This window comes from Plecotus auritus (genome assembly GCF_963455305.1).
Source record: "Plecotus auritus genome assembly, chromosome: 9".
NCBI lineage: Eukaryota > Metazoa > Chordata > Mammalia > Chiroptera > Vespertilionidae > Plecotus > Plecotus auritus.
In genome coordinates, this window is record NC_137783.1 from 77,068,000 (window position 1) to 77,084,504 (window position 16,505).

General features: G+C 36.8%; 1 protein-coding gene across 2 annotated transcripts in view; it reads left to right on the top strand.

The window, feature by feature from the left end:
- The window catches only part of DYNC2H1 (dynein cytoplasmic 2 heavy chain 1), a 378,097-nt gene that overhangs the window by 338,850 nt on the left and 22,742 nt on the right, over positions 1–16,505 (top strand). For both annotated transcript variants that reach the window (XM_080641013.1, XM_080641014.1), the window contains 2 exons: positions 14,678–14,787; positions 15,729–15,810. In XM_080641013.1, the coding sequence (XP_080497139.1) occupies positions 14,678–14,787; positions 15,729–15,810 (192 nt within the window). The remainder of the gene's footprint in view (positions 1–14,677; positions 14,788–15,728; positions 15,811–16,505) is intronic.

Sequence of the window (16,505 nt, forward strand, 5' to 3'; positions counted from 1 at the left end):
AAAATTTACAACAACTTACAAGTTAAGATTCAGCCCATTACCCCTCTTAATTTCCTCTCCTCCTTTTTGCTCGCTCATTTACTGAGTCCTTGCTATTCAGTGAACAACCTGGCACAGGCCCTCTTAAGAACTTTAGCCTTGCTGTTTCCCCTACCTGGAATGCACTTCCCCAGAAATCTGCCAGAAAGTTTTCTTACCTCCTTCAGGTCTTGGCTCACACATCACCTTCTCAGTGATGTCTTCTTTGATCATCCTATTTCAAATTGCAACTTGCCCCTTCTTTGGTACTTTTATCCTCTTTCCTTCACTTTTCTTCATAGCCTTAATTTCTATTATTCTATACATTTAACTTTATTTTTCTCTGTATTCCTCCACTAAAATGGAAGCTTCATAAGGGCAGAGATTTTTGTTCATTCACTGTTCTATCCAAAAGTGTAGAACACTGGCTTGCACAAGAAGGTTTTTTGTGGGAACCCCTTTCACGTCCTGCGTGGTTCAGGGTTCCTGTTCAGGGTTCGGGTTCTGGAGAAGGCCGCACACAAATGAAAAGAGACTTGGAAAAGTATTAATTTTGGAATATTGGGGGCCAGGCGGGAGCCCAACTCTAGTGGAAGGACTACCCCTTGCTCTGGCCTTGCTATCCCTTTTATTGAGACTATGGGATACGCCCATAACCTTTAGGCAGGAAATTCCAATAACAGAAATTTACATAGGAGAAACAGAGGTGGAGGCTGCTTCAGCTAACAATGTTTCAACTAAACAGTGAGTGATCAAAACAATTAAGGTTGTTGACCAGCCTTCCCAGTTTCCTGGCCACATCTTTCTATTAGTGGTAGAATGATTGATTTCCGGCAGTTTTTCAATAGATTTCTGTTGAATAAATGAATGATTCAGTCAATCTTTGGGTTATTCTCAAGCAAACTGACATCAACCCAGTCATCATGATTTAACCTCGCAAGATGTATCTATAGTACCCATGATATATTTCTGAGATTTTAGCTTCTATCTAATCTATCCAATGAAAATTCTGGTTAATACCCTACTCTGCAATCTAACATTTGAAGATTTTTATTTTGTCTTAAGATTCAAAATTTTATCTTATTTAAATTTCAGTTTGTTTTTTATTTATTTTTCTGAGGTGTCTTACTCTATTTTTGAAGGTTCTGCAGTAGTTTGCATTCTTGAAAAAGAAAACTCTTTATTTTCCCAACACATCCTAGTAACTCTCACAGTCCTCAGTACAATATTTTACACATAGTAGATACTCAATAAAATCATTCATAAAAAGATTTACAGCAGAATTGGAAAAGCAGTCTGTATCTGGTCTAAAACCTCCATCATCCTTATTTTACATACTATATTCAGCTAGAAGATCTATAGATGTATTTTATTTATATATTCATTCATTCAGTGAATATTTATTAAGCTTTTATTATGTGTCACCCACCTCTCAAAGTGCTGGAAATTCACAGCAGAGAAGAAAACATGAGATTCTTGCCAACAGGAATCTCTATATTTAGTGAAGGTGATAGATACTTTAAACAGATAAGTATATTAATGTTGGAATTGCATAGAAAAATACATCATGGCCCAAAACTTGAGATTTAAGATTAACATATAGCCAAACTTTAAACTGGATTATTATAATCATAAAATGAACTTGCCGTATATATCTGCAATTTTATCCAGTAAAATATAGGTATTACTATAGCAGTAGTATCACAAAATTTTAGGCATCAAATTTTATACAGAAACAGTAATTTCTCAACACTGTGAGCTAGTAAATTCTGCCTATGGTCAACTACCTTGCACATTTAGAATGCTAAACAGTAGTCTATGGTCTATGATGATCTCAGTGTTATAAAAGCAATCCCATAAACCATGCTGTTTGTACTGTTTGCAGAAGATAAATCTTGGTTCTAGAAATATGACAGTATAGCAACATAATTGGCTTCCAACATAACAAAATCTTCCCTGAATTTTTATCTGCATCTCAGCTTTCATCACTTGCATAGCAATTTCATCCTCCTCCTGGACTAGCATAATAAGTGGGTCTTTACAGCAGAAAACATGAAGAGAATACTTAAACTCTTATGACAAGTTTGGTTTCTTAAAGAATCAGCAGGTTCTAGTAAGATTCCTTTCCCTTCAAGTAAAGAGTGATTCTGTTAGTAATGTCTGCTATGTTGTTGCCCTTATTTTAAAAATAGTGCTTCATGGCTTTCCTTGGTTCGTGCAGCCATGTTTTTTTAATCCTTACCTTAGGATATTTTATTGGTTTTAGAGAGAGGAAGGGAAAGAGAAACATCAATGTGAGAGAGAAACATGGATAGGTTGCATCCTGTACACATTCACTTTGTTGATAGCTATTTGCAACTGTTTTTTTAAAAATATATTTTATTGATTTTTTACAGAGAGGAAGAGAGAGGGATAGAGAGTTAGAAACATTCATGGGAGAGAAACATCGATCAGCTGCCTCCTGCACACTCCCCACTGGGGATGTGCCCGCAACCAAGGTACATGCCATTGACTGGAATCGAACCTGGGACCCTTCAGTCCGCAGGCGGACGCTCTATCCACTGAGCCAAACCGGTTTCGGCTCCACAAAATATTTTTCCTCTTTGAGAAATTTTGAGATGGCAAGGATATTCCTTTTGAGATATTTCATCCTCACAATATAGGGAGTATGCCCAACTAGGACTTCCCCCGGAAGTATTCATGGTTATTTAGAACTAAATAAACTGACAATTAAATTTTGTTCTTAAAAGTAATTTTATCTAATATTGGCAACATAAATATGTCAAACAATTTTACAAAAATCTAGATTTCACCATAGCCAAATATTTTTTATTATACTTTGTGTTAGTTAAATTTTTATCACCATTTTTTGACTAAAATCCTTCTAACATTATTCCTTACACTTATCTATTTACTGCATTCTCTTTAAAAAATATATTTTTATTGATTTTGGAGAGGAAGGAAAAGAGAGAGAGAGATAGAAGCATCAATGATGACAGAGAATCATTTATCTGCTGCTTTCTTCATGCCCTCTACTAGGGATTGAGCCCGCAACCTGGGCATGTGCCCTTGACTGGAATCAAACCTGGGACCTTTCAGTCTGCAGGCCGAGGCTCTATCCACTGAGCCAAACCAGCAGGGCTGCATTCTCTTTTAATATTTGTATTATTATTAATCTCTTTCTCTGTTGAACTCTAGAGTTCTTAATTTTTTTAACATAAAGTTAAGTTTTTATAGTCATTATTTTTAAAATTTTACTCTTGCACTAATAAATGCATAACTATAATTTAGACTAAAATAGTTTAACCTGTAAGCACATAAGGAGTTACTTTTACTCTATGTGGCATATAAAACTGCCCATCTAAATATGATAGTAAAGAATCTAATATTTTAAATAAATCTAATTGTCATGCCTTGTTGACATTAGTAACTTTATTATACTTATTAGATAGGGTAGTAACATTTGTGCTTATACAAATATTTATATTATTCATTTATAGGATGTCAGAACATTTTTAAAGTAGGCATTTATTTATTGGGCCAACCAGAAAGTGAAGCAAATAATAGATGTTGGTCAAATATTGAAGCAAAATTGGACTTTATTTCTAATAAATATCAGATGATGCCTGATATTTATCATCATTATCATTACCATTAGTTTATCATTAAATTTTTCATTTAATCTATAATGAAAAATGTAGATTAACGGAGCTGGAAAGTGTGAGTGGGTAGAAGGGGGTAGCACTTTAGTTTGAGTTGTCAGATAATAAGGCCACTCTTAATGGGCAATATCTAAACAGAGACTTAAATAAAATAATAAAGCAAACCGTGAACATATCTAGGTGGAAATAAATCTAGACAGAGAGACTGGCAAATGCAAACTTTTGAGAAAAGTATGTGCTTTCCTTACTTAAGGAATAAAAAAGAAGCCAAGGTGGCTAGAACATATACATAAAGAGCAGTTTTACTGGAAACGAGGATAACTGGACCTCCAGGGACTATGACATAGGTTCCTGAAGGCTTTAGTAAGAGACTTTAAATTTAGTCTGGTTGAATGGGAAATCAGTGGATGGTTGCAATTAGAGGATTAAATGCTTAATCTGTTGGTGTGTGGAGAATACATTAATCCAAGTGAGGTTATGATGGTGTTATGGATTAGGGTGATGGATATGAAGGTAAATTATGGTAAATTTTTCCCTGGCTGGGTGACATGGTTGGAACTTTGTCCCATACATCAAACAGTGGTGGGTTCAATTTCCAGTCAGGGTACATACCTCGTTTGCAGGTTCAATCCTCAGTCGGAGTATATACAGGAGGCAACTGGTTGATGTTTCTCTATCACATTGATGTTTCTCTCTCCCCTTCCTCTCTCTCTAAAAATCAATAAACTATATCGTCAGGTGAGGATTTTAAAAAATTGGGGGGAAAAAAGAAAGAAATGGTAAGTTTTTATATTAGGTCTGTGGGACATCGGAGAGAGATGTGAAGAATGATTTCCAAGTTTTGGCCTGAGCAATTGGTTGATTTTTTCCCCACTGAGTTGAAGGTGATAGAGCAGGTCTCATAGGGAAGAAGAAGATGCTTTTACAAATGAAGAGTTCTGATTTGAAGCTTAGGTAAATTTTTGACATTATGGGGAAAATGTCAGAGAAGCTGGTGAAGGGTGTAGAAGTTGGAGTAAGAGATTTAAAATTGGGAGTCACTAGCATATAAAGGTAGTCTTTAAAGCCATAACACTGACCAAATAGTGGGCCCTGGTACTCCAATGTGAGAAATCCAGGTAATGATGAGGAGTCAATAATGAAGACCAAGTAGTACCAGTTAGGAAGACAGAAGAAAGACTTGGAAACTGAGGTGATCAAGAAGTGAAAGAAGAGTGTTTGAAGAGTCAAAGTCATCAACTGTGTCAAACGCCATAAGTGAGATTAGACAGTTTTTTAAGTTTTGTTATGGGTGGCACAGACAGATCTAAGATAGTAGCAGATGGGGTAAAGGACCAAGAGAGTGTTTTTAATTTAGTTTTGGTTATGTCTGATTTTTAATATGGGGGATATTTCACCATATCTGTATCCAATAAAGATGGAAAAATTAACAAAACAAGAAAAAAATGAAATCATTTTAGGAGGGGAATTCTTAGAAAGAAAAAAAAAAAGATCCTGAGCCCTAGCCAGTTTGTCTCAGTGGATAGAGCGTAGGCCTGCTGACCGAAGGGTCCCTGGTTCAATTCCTGTCAAGGGCACATAGCTCAGTTGCAGGCTCCACCCCACCCAGGCCCTGGTTAGGGCATGCACAGTAGGCAACCAATTGATGTGTTTCTCATATATTGATATTTCTCTCTGTCTTATCTTTCCCTCTCTCACTCTCTGTAAAAGTCAATGGAAAAATATCCTCGGGTGAGGATTAAAAAAAAAAAAAAAGTTCCCGGTACACAAATGAAAGGATTGGCCTTAAATAGGAACTTGGACTAATCATAAATTATGAATTATAATTAATCATTAGGAAGAGATGTGCAAATAGAGTGGACTGCATAGATCCCTGGTTTGTCACACTAAAAATTAAGTACTCTGTAAAAGGCCATTACTAGTAACCGTGTTTCTTATGGTAGTTCGTCTTCGTGAACCCTGTTTGGGTTTAACCCATGCAACTTAACTCATTTCTGTCTTTGGAAAAGTCAATAAAACAACAAAGGTAATATAGTTTTTTCCCCAAAGTTTTCTCTTCACCGTGATGAAAGAAAATCACAAGATTCTATTGAAAAATAACACTTCCTTGAGTCAAACATTGAGTCTAGAAACCCAGATTTATGGTCTTGATTTTTATTTTCAAATTAAAAATATCTTGCTTAGCTAGACTTTCCAGTATTGTAATAGGTGCATATATGAAGGGTAGAAGAAGAGTAAAGATTTCCCTCTTTAAAGGTAAGATAAATGTATATTTTGTTTCTCATCAGTTAAGACCATGTCTATTAAGTTAATAAAATAAACGAGCTAGCAAAAACTATTTCATTCCAGAACAGTTCTAGAGATTGAAGTTTTCCTCAGCTCCTTTGTACAGCTTGATGTTTTGTTACCAGAAAGGGGAGCTGGCCCTGAGAGGGTCCGCCTAAGGCCATCTGATATTGTGTCGGTTCTTGACTTTGTGCAGGAAAGATTTCACAAGTCCAGGTGATATTTAAAGAATGTTTATTAAAGCTGTAGACAGTGAAATAAGGAAGGGCCTAGGATACAAGAAGCAACAGGAGAGGGATGAGGTGGGGACATGGGCCTAGGCTGGGCTGCTTTGGCTCAGTAAGGAGTCAGAGAAAAGCGGACCTTTGGGACAGGTTCAGGGGCTTAGCCCAGGGTGATCTGCTGCTGACCATTGCTCCCTGGTTACAAGCCTCGTGGGGTCCCTTAGAGTTTAGGAAAGGCACGTCCATGGGGGAAGAAGAGGGGGAAGGGAAAGGTGCTGGGCATGCTCCTGGGAGGAAAAGAGGGGCTAGGATTTTCCTTTTGAACTTGTGCAAAGGCTGGGCATCTATGGGAGGTCTAGGTGAGGATCTGAATAGAATACTCATTAGTTTTAAGCTGATGTACCAGAATGAGATTTATTCCCTTAACTTCATCTCTCCATGGGTGTGGTTGGCACAAATGGCACTAATTGGATTTCTGTTATCTGTCTCCCTGAGTTGGGTGATTTAAGCTATTTACCCTCTGGTTGGGGATGAGAAGTGCAAACCATTTGTTTTTAAGTATCCTTGGTTTAGGGAAGATAGGCTTTACTAGATGTCTGCGAACTGTGTCTCAGTTTCTCTATTGCACTTGTCCTGGCTTACTAACCTGTTTCACTTTTGGTTTTTGGTTTGTTTTTTAGTCAACTATACAGTGTGAGGGACCATTAACAGAAACCAATTAGAGAGTAGTTCTGATTTTTAAAATTAGACCAGTGTATAGAGTTAAAAGAAGTAAGCCTTCTAGGTACCCATCATGCTCTTACCAAATTCATATTAGATGTTAATTTGTCCCTGAATTTGTATTCATTACTAAACCACATGGTCAGACTTTGTTCTTCTTAAAAGGTTTATCATAGCTACTTTTTTAAAGCAGTGAGAAATGTGTACCATGCTTTCAATTTCATAAGTACCTATGTTTACTATTTATGCTTTGTTTGCTTTCATTATCTCATTAATTTGGGTGAGGTCGTTTTGGTTTGTTCCTTACCTATTTTGTTAAAAACTTGGGATGGTTTTTTTCCACTATTTTGACATTTTTGATAAATATTTTTGCCAATCCAGATAATCCTATCTAATAAAGAGGGAATATGCTAATTGACCATCATGCCCTCACAAATGGTGGCACCCACAGTCACAATATGGCAGCGCCCAATCCCCTCAGCCCTGCCTCATCCAGCCTCAGTCCCCCAGTCTCCTCAGCCCAGCCTCATCCAACCTTAGTCCCCCAGTCCCCTCAGCCCTACCTCATCCAGCCAGAGTCCCCCAGTCTCCTCAACCCTGCAGGGGAAGGCAGTTGGGGGTGATCGGGCCAGTAGGGGAGGGCAGTTGGGGGCGATTGGGCCAGCAGGGGAGGGCAGTTGGGGATGATCATGCTGGCAGGGGAGCAGTTAGGTGTCAATCAGGCTGGCAGGGGAGTGGTTAGGGGTGATCAGGCTGGCAGTCAGAGGGGTTAGGGGCAATCAGGCAGGCAGGCAGGCAAGTGGTTAGGAGCCAGCAGTCCCGGATTGTGAGAGGGTGCAGGCTGGGCTGAGGGGACATCCTCACAGGGATCAGGCCTAAACCAGCAGTTGGACATCCCCTGAGGGGTCCCTCATTGGAGAGGGTGCGGGCCAGGCTGAGGGACATCCCCTCGTGCACGAATTTTGTGCACCAGGCCTCTATTATACATATAAGTTCCCAGTTAATTCCTCCCCCTCCCCCATCTCAACCTCATTCCCACCTTCCATCTGAAATTCATCAGTCTGTTCCATGATTCTATGTCTCTGGATCTATTTGTTCATCAGTTTATTTGGTTCATTAGATTCCACATATGAGTGAGATCAATGTAATACTTATCTTTCTCTGACTGGTTTATTTCACTTAGCATAGTACTCTCCAGGTCCATCTGTGTTGTTGCAAATGGTAAGAGTTCCTTCTTTTTTACAGCTACATAGTAGCCCACTGTGTAAATGTAACAGCTTTTTTATCCACTCATCTGCTGGTAGGCACTTGGGCTGTTTCCAAATCTTAGCTATTGTAAATTGAGCTGCTATGAACATAGGGGTGCATATATACAAATTGGAAGACAACACCCTTTTTTGATAAAAACTCTCAGCAAAGTGGGAATAGGGGGATCATACCTCAACATAATAAAGGTCATATGTGACAAACCTATAGCTAACCTCATACTCAGTGGGACAAAACTTAAGAACAGAATCTAGACAAGGATGTCTGCCTTCACCATTCTTATTCAACATAGTACTGGAAGTCCTAGCTACAGCGATCAGAGAAGAAAGAAAAAATCATTCAAATTGGAAAGGAGGAAGTAAAATTATCATTATTCGCAGACAACAGGATACTACACATAGAAAACCGTAAAGACTCTATCAGGAGACTACTAGACTTAATAAATGAATTATGCCAAGTAGCAGGATACAAAATCAACATTCAGAAATTGATGGCATTTTTATACACCAATAATGAACTCTCAGTAAGAGAAACTGAAAAAACAATTCCATTTACCATTGCAAAAAAAAAAAAAGAAAAAAGATACCTAGGAATAAACTTAACCAAGGAGGTAAAATAAGACATTGGAAAAAGAAATAGAGGGAGATATAGACAAGGATTGGAAGAATTACCATCATTAAAATGTCCATACTACCCAAAGCAATCTAAAGATTCAACACAATCCCTATTAAAATACCAAATGCATACTTCACAGAACTAGAACAAATACTCCAAAAATCTACATGGAACCAAAAAAAAACCCCAAATAGCAGAGCAATAGTGAGAAAGAAAAACAAAGTTGGAGGGATCACAATACCAAATATCAAACAATACTGCAGTCACTGTAATGAAAACAGCCTAGTACTAGCACAAGAACACATATATGAACCAATGGAACAGAACAGAGACCCCAGAAGTTAACCCAAGCCATTACAGTCTCTTCAATAAATGGTGTGGGGAAAACTGGACAGACACATGCAAAAAGATGAAACTAGACCACCAACTTACACCATACACAAGAATAAACTCAAAATGGGTAAAAGACTTAAATATAAGCCATGAAAACATAAAATTCCAGGAAGACAACATAGGCAGTAAAATCTCAGACATCTTATGTAGCAGAATATTCACGGATACATCTCCTAGGGCCATGGTTGGCAAACTGCGGCTCGCAAGCCACATGTGGCTCTTTGGCCCCTTGTGTGTGGCTCTTCCACAAAATACCACGGCCTGGGCGAGTCTATTTTGAAGAAGTGGCATTAGAAGAAGTTTAAGTTTAAAAAATTTGGCTCTCAAAAGAAATTTCAATCGTTGTACTGTTGATATTTGGCTCTGTTGACTAATGAGTTTGCCAACCACTGTCCTAGGGCAAGAGAGACAAAGGAGAAAATAAACAAATGGGACTACATCAAAATAAAAATCTTCTGCACAGCAATAGAAACCACCATCAAAATGAAAAATAAACCCACTATATTGGGGAACATATTTGGCAGTGATACATCTAAAAAGGAGTTAATATCCAAAATATATGAAGTACTCATACAATTCAACAAAAGGAAGACAAACAATTCAATTAAAAAATGGGCAAAGGACCGGAATAGACACTTCTCCAAAGAGGACATACAAATGCCCAAGAGACATATGAAAAAATTTTCAAAGTCACTAATCATCAGAGAAATGCACATTAAAAGCACAGAAAGATATCACTTCACACCTGTCACAATTGCTGTCATCAATAAATCAATAAAGAACAAGAGCTGGTGAGGATGTGGAGAAACTGGGAACCCTAGTACACTGCTGGTGGGAATGCAGACTGGTTCAACTACTATGGAAAACATTATGGAGTTTCCTCAACAAATTAAAAATGGAACTTCCATTTGACCCACTGATTCTACTTCTAGGAATATATTCTAAAAATTCCAAAATACCAATCAGAAAGAATATATACATCCCTATTTATAGCTGAATTATTTGCAATAGCTAAGATCTGGAAATAGCCTGGATGCCCATCAGTGAATGAATTGATTAAAAAAACCTGAGGTACATTTACACAATGGAATACTATACAGATGAAAAAGGAAGGATCTCTTACCCTTTGAGACAGTATGAATGGGTCTGGAGACATTTTTAGCTAATTTAATTGGTATTTATAGAACATTAGAGTCCCGATTCATGAAATTCATGCCTCAGTAGGCCTTCCTTCCCCAGGTTGCTGGCACCGGCTTCCCTAAGGCACCCAGAACCCGGGTTGGCTTCCCTCCGGCCGCCTGCAGGCACCCGGGACCCAGGCTAGCTTCCCTCTGAACGTGGCTTTGTTTGGAAGGACGTCGGGTCTAATTAGCATGTTACCCTTTTATTATTATAAACTAGAGGCCCAGTGCACAAAATTTGTGCATGGGGGGAGGGGTCTCTCAGCCTGGCCTGCACCCTCTCTAATCTGGGATCCCTCTCACAATCTGGGACTGCTGTCCCCTAACTGCTCACCTGCCTGCCTGCCTGCCTAATCACCCCTAACTGCCTCTGCCTGTCAGCCTGATCACCCCTAACTGCTCCCCTGCCGCCTGATAGCCCCCTAACTGCTCCCCTGCCGGCCTGATCATCCCCTAACTGCTCCCCTGCTGGCCTGATAGCCCCCTAACTGCCCTCCCCTGCAGGCCTGGTCACCCCTAACTGCCCTCCCCTGCAGGCCTGATCGCCCCTAACCACCTTTGCCTTAGCCCCCGCCACTGTGGCTTTGTCCAGAAGGACATCCGGAAGATGTCTAGTCTAATTAGCATATTACCCTTTTATTAGTATAGATTACAACCAATAACAGCAGAATACACATTCTTTTTAAGTACACAGAAATTTACCACAGTAGATCTACACATTGATCAAACTAGTATGAAATAATCTAAACATATGTAAACCACAGAAAATAAGCTTTCTGATTAAAAAAAAAAGTTAGAAATAAATAACAAACAATTTATAGAAAATCTTCAAATATTTGGAAATTAAATACCTGCTTTTAAGTAACTCTTGGGTCAAAGAATATATCAAAATGAAAATTTGATATTAATTTAGCTAAATAAAAGTCAAACCACAAAACAAGTCAAAATTGGGTGATGCTATGAGGAATTAAAGTCAATGTAAATGGATAGCCAACCATTAATGGATAGAACCTTAACTACAATGTATTCAAGACATGTTTTAAAACAGTTCTCTAAAATTAGTAGGCAAGGTCACCTTATTAATGGAGTACATGAGACAAGAAATTATTTTTTAAGGACCATATAATCAAAATGATTAGAGCTCCAGGAAACTGTTTCAACTCCATCTTGTTCTCTTGAACTCCAGACAGATTTTTCATTCATCTCAGAAGTCTACTCAAAGATGACTTAAGATTGAAACTCAAAAGACTAAACTTTTGGGGAAAAATCACTTACTTTTTCTCCTATGTTTAGATAATATAATTAGTAAAACTAATTAATGCACAAGATGTAAATAATAATAATATAAACCAGATTTGAGTTTAGGAAAAAAATGAAACTTGAGGAATGGCAAATCTATAGTAGTATACTCACTATTTCTTGAAATTAGTACAACAAACTTTAGTAAGAAATATTTTATTTGTTTAATGATTCTGAGGTTTCAATTCCAGTATAATTCCTGATAATTTACCTTGCTCATGAACTACAGTTTATTGACATCTATTCATGCAGTAAATTGAAAAGCTTGTTATACCCTGAGTTATTAACATGCTAATAACATTTAATGTGTGGTTTTTTTTTTTTTAACTGCAGTCAAAACAATGACTTAGCTGTACTATTTTTATTTTGAAGAAATTAGATTTTAATTCTTGATGAATTTATTCTCAGATTCTTAAGCCCCTAAATTTATACTAAATAAATTATGTAAAAACGTTGCAGGAATATAAAAGACATTGAGAACAATAATTACCTAAATTACTTGTTATTTGCCTTAAATACTTTTTCTCCCAAGGAACACAGAGCATTAAAACAAAGTAAGACAGAATCAGTTTATGAATGCATTTTATTTTTATACTAAACTAGAGGCCCGCTGCATGAAATTCGTACACAGGTAGGGTCCCTAGGCCTGCCAGAGATCAGGGCCAATCGAGGCTTTCCTTGCCTGGTTGCCAGCTGGGGCCTCCTTTCTCCAGCTGCCAGCTGCCAGCCTGGGCCTTCCTTGGTTCCACACCACCCCCTGGTGGTCAGTGCATGTCATAAAGAGTGATCGGTCTCCTGGTCGAACTCCCATGGGGACAATTTCCATACTAGGCTTTTATATATTATATAGATAGTATACATTCCCACTGAAATTTTATTCATCTTGCACACTTACTAACATTTGAGCATTATCATGCCTCATTTTGCTTTTCTTTAAAAATATATTTTACTTTTTAAATTTGCATAACTGTTAAGGATGATACTATCTTACATGTTTCAATAAGCATATAAACTATCACTGTGTTAATATTTTCAATTCATTCTCTTATTTGTGGAAAATAATTATATTAATTCAAACTTTAATGAAGTAAAAATCTGATTATCAGCAACACTCTAATTTTTAATTAATTTGAACACCCATTCCTGGCAAAAACTCTCTTGGAGTTTTTGAATTCAAAATTAATTTTGAAGACTTTAATGGAATAATAGTGTAAATTGCAATATTTATAGAGTAAGTATTTTTTAAAACCACTGTTTTAAAATAACAGCAATAAATATTACATACAATCAAAATAGTTCATGCAAGCATATTTGTTGACTATGTTTAGATAATTAAAATAGAAGACTAGATAATACACTGAAATTATTTCATAGGGAATAACAATATTTGCTATGCATAATTTAAAATTATTTAATTGAAAATAGATACTTAGAGTCCTAGCTGGTTTGGCTCAGTGACTAGAGTGTCAGCCTGTAGACCAAAGGGTCTTGGGTTCAATTCTGGTCGGGGGCACGTACCTTGGTTGCAGGTTCCTCCCCGGCCAGGGCCCTGGTCAGGGTGCGTGCAGGAGGCAACCAATCGATGTGTTTCTCTCACTCATCGATGTTTCTCTCTCTTTCCCTCTTTCTTCCACTCTCTCTAAAAGATCAATGGAAAAATATCCTCGGGTGAGGATTAAAACAAACAAAAAAAATAGATACTTATGAAATGTTATTATCATAAAGGAATAATTATACTTTGTTAAACAGATCTATTTCTAAAGTCTGTTATATATTCTTAAAATCATATTTTTAACTGGTTGGAAGGACATAAGAACATGTTTGCTACAATGTAGGAGACCTAGTCAAATGCATTAAGATAAAAGACAAATACTCTAGCTTTGGTGATTTTAATTTCTCCCATTCTAGACTTGGCTGACAGATGTAAATGCTTGGGTGGATAACAGGGTGTTACAATACATGAAACACAGTCTTTCTACATTGTGATAAATTAACACAATTCCCACCACCCCAGACTCTTTATAAAGCATGCATAATGAGTTACTTAGTAAATGAGAATTCTGCATGTTTTTATGGTATCTTCTCTGAAACAACAGACTGATTCAGCAATCATCAGTAAGCTACCTATCTCTTAGGGCACATTAGCACGTCCAGAAAATAATACAGAAAAGCAAATCACATAATGCTGCCTGAGTTTATTACCTGGCTCCAGCACTTAACTAACTATATGACCTTGGGCCTGACTTTAAGCTCACCATAGCTCTATTTCCTCATTGTGAAATGGTAGATTAATACTAATTTTCAGGGTTGTAGCAAGCATAAAATTGGTTAGCACATGAAAAGCATATAATAAGTGTTGCACAAAATTCCCTGTTGTTTTTCTTATTTGTTCCAAATGGCAATTTTTATTATACTAATTAAACATACTTTATGTATATGTCTCCAAACAGAGTGTAATTTGATTTACAAAATGGCAGATAAGTAGAAAATACTACTTAAAAACACCATTTAACAAAAAACTACTTCTTCCTAGACATTACCCTCCACTTTAATACTTGATCTAGTAAAGTGGCAAATTGACTGTCAAACCTAGATCTGGAATCCTAGCTCAGTTTGCATTGCCAGGCCTTGGGGACCCTGGGGACTCGAGTTAGACCCAGTTGTGCACATTTGAGAGGTGAGTCGTCATAGGACACCTGCCAACCAAACTGCAGCACTGTATCTTAGATTAATTTTCATTTTTTGGATTTATTTTAAGTGGATTTGTACCAAGAAAAAATTGTGTAAGGAAGCTTTTTTGTGATGAATGGATATTATGTCAGAACTGTAACAGCTCATAATGTGCAGTGGAATTCTTTCTCTCCCCATCCTCCCATCATTTCAGATCATTTGGAAACTGCATTAGCTCCAAAATGAAAATGGCTTCTGCATAATAATTGGTTAATAGATTTCTTTATCTTTCAAATTTACAAAGTTTTAAAATGTATGCCTATATATATATTTTTTTCTTTAGAGCTGGGTAGAGAGAGCTGAAAAACAGGCTCTTCTCTCTGATACACTTGACCTATCAGAACTCTTCCACCCAGACACATTCCTCAATGCTCTTCGCCAAGAAACTGCAAGGTAAGTAAAATGAAATAGCTGTTTGTCCACAAGGGTAATTATACTTTCCTTTATTCACTTTTGATCGCATTCCCTTGTGAAGAAATAAATTAATTGTTAAATCCAGATAGTTGTGTTATTTCCTAATACTTAACTTTAGTAATACAGTTTACCACTAGTTTAAAAGGCATTACTTTTGTTTGTTTATTAGAATTGAAAAAGGTAAAATTTAACTTTAAAATTTTTGATCATTTATCTAGACCTTTTGTGTATAGTATGGTAGGCAGAAGTCAAATGGAGCTAATTAAATTAAAATGAATCAAAATTAAATATTTTTTAAAATGTAACTTCTCAGTCATATTACCCACATTTGAAGTGCTCAAATAGCTGCATGTAGCTAGTGGCTACCATTTTGAACTGCTTGAAAATGTTTTTATCTTTCCAGAAAATTCTGTTGGACAGTGCTAACTAGGCTTCTTGATAGGGAACAGTATTTGATGATTAAGATCAAGTTTTTTTTTATATAACAAATTTGGATTATCATCTCATATGTAGTCTATAATTTTTAACAAGATAGAATGAGGGGAAAAAGAGACACTTCAAAAAATATATTGGATAAAATTTAGTTGTTTGGTGATTCAGGAGGATCTTAATTTATAATGCCTCAGAATCATTATAAACATTTCATTTCAGCTAATAACATTTATTCAGCACCCATCATATGCCTGAATTTGAGGATGATGGTCAAAATGGAGGATATAAAAATAAAATAATAAAGGCCCTATCCTCAAGGAATTTGTACAACCTGTTAACTTTAAGAAATTAGTGTGAAGTCTGACTTAAGATATTTTATTTCTTGCACATTATAAATATTTTAATTTTAAATAAATAGAAATGTATGTATCTTCATATTCTACTTCCTGAATATTATTTCTTTCTGAATTGATGCTTTACTTTTATAGGGCAATGGGCTGTTCTGTAGATAGCCTTAAATTTGTAGCTTCATGGAAAGGTCGACTGCAAGAGGCCAAGCTGCAGATTAAGGTATTAAATTAATTTTAAATGTTTTTCTATGTCTAAAATGTATATTTTGGCCAGCTGTGATGAAAAGATTCTGTAACTCCAATCTCAAAGTCACCTGTCTTTATAGTGTAAGACCCACAGAGATAGATTAGATTGTATTACCTATGTGAAAAATCAGCATAAGTTAAGATTTAGCATGAAACAACTTGTACACAATATAATCTTTTCTAATGCAAAAATAAGAATCTTAGGGATACAATATATTTGAAAATAAAGCCTTTGGTTAAAAATGATACAAATTTTAAAGTTATGTTAGATTATCTTTTCTAAAATTCAATTAATATTTGCTATGTAATAAAGAATATATAAATGCAATATATAAATATAGACCAGGAGATCCAAAATGGCAGTGGAGTAGGCGGAAGTTACATTCACCTACTCCCAAGACCAAATTGGAATTACAACTAAAATGTAAAACAATCCACCTGAATAACCAACTGAAGACTGTTGAACATAAGTCTTATAACCAGATATTGTGTGGGCACATCTTCCTTGCTCTGCTGCTCAGGGCTGGTGAGCCTGTTATGGGGTTGAGACCCCACACTCCTCGGAGGGGGCCAGGGGGAGGGCTTTGCAGCTGAGAAAGCCGTCCGTAATCTCAGCCACCACCCATGAGAGTGGGACCAACCTTTTCACGCCTCTGCCCTTCCTACCAG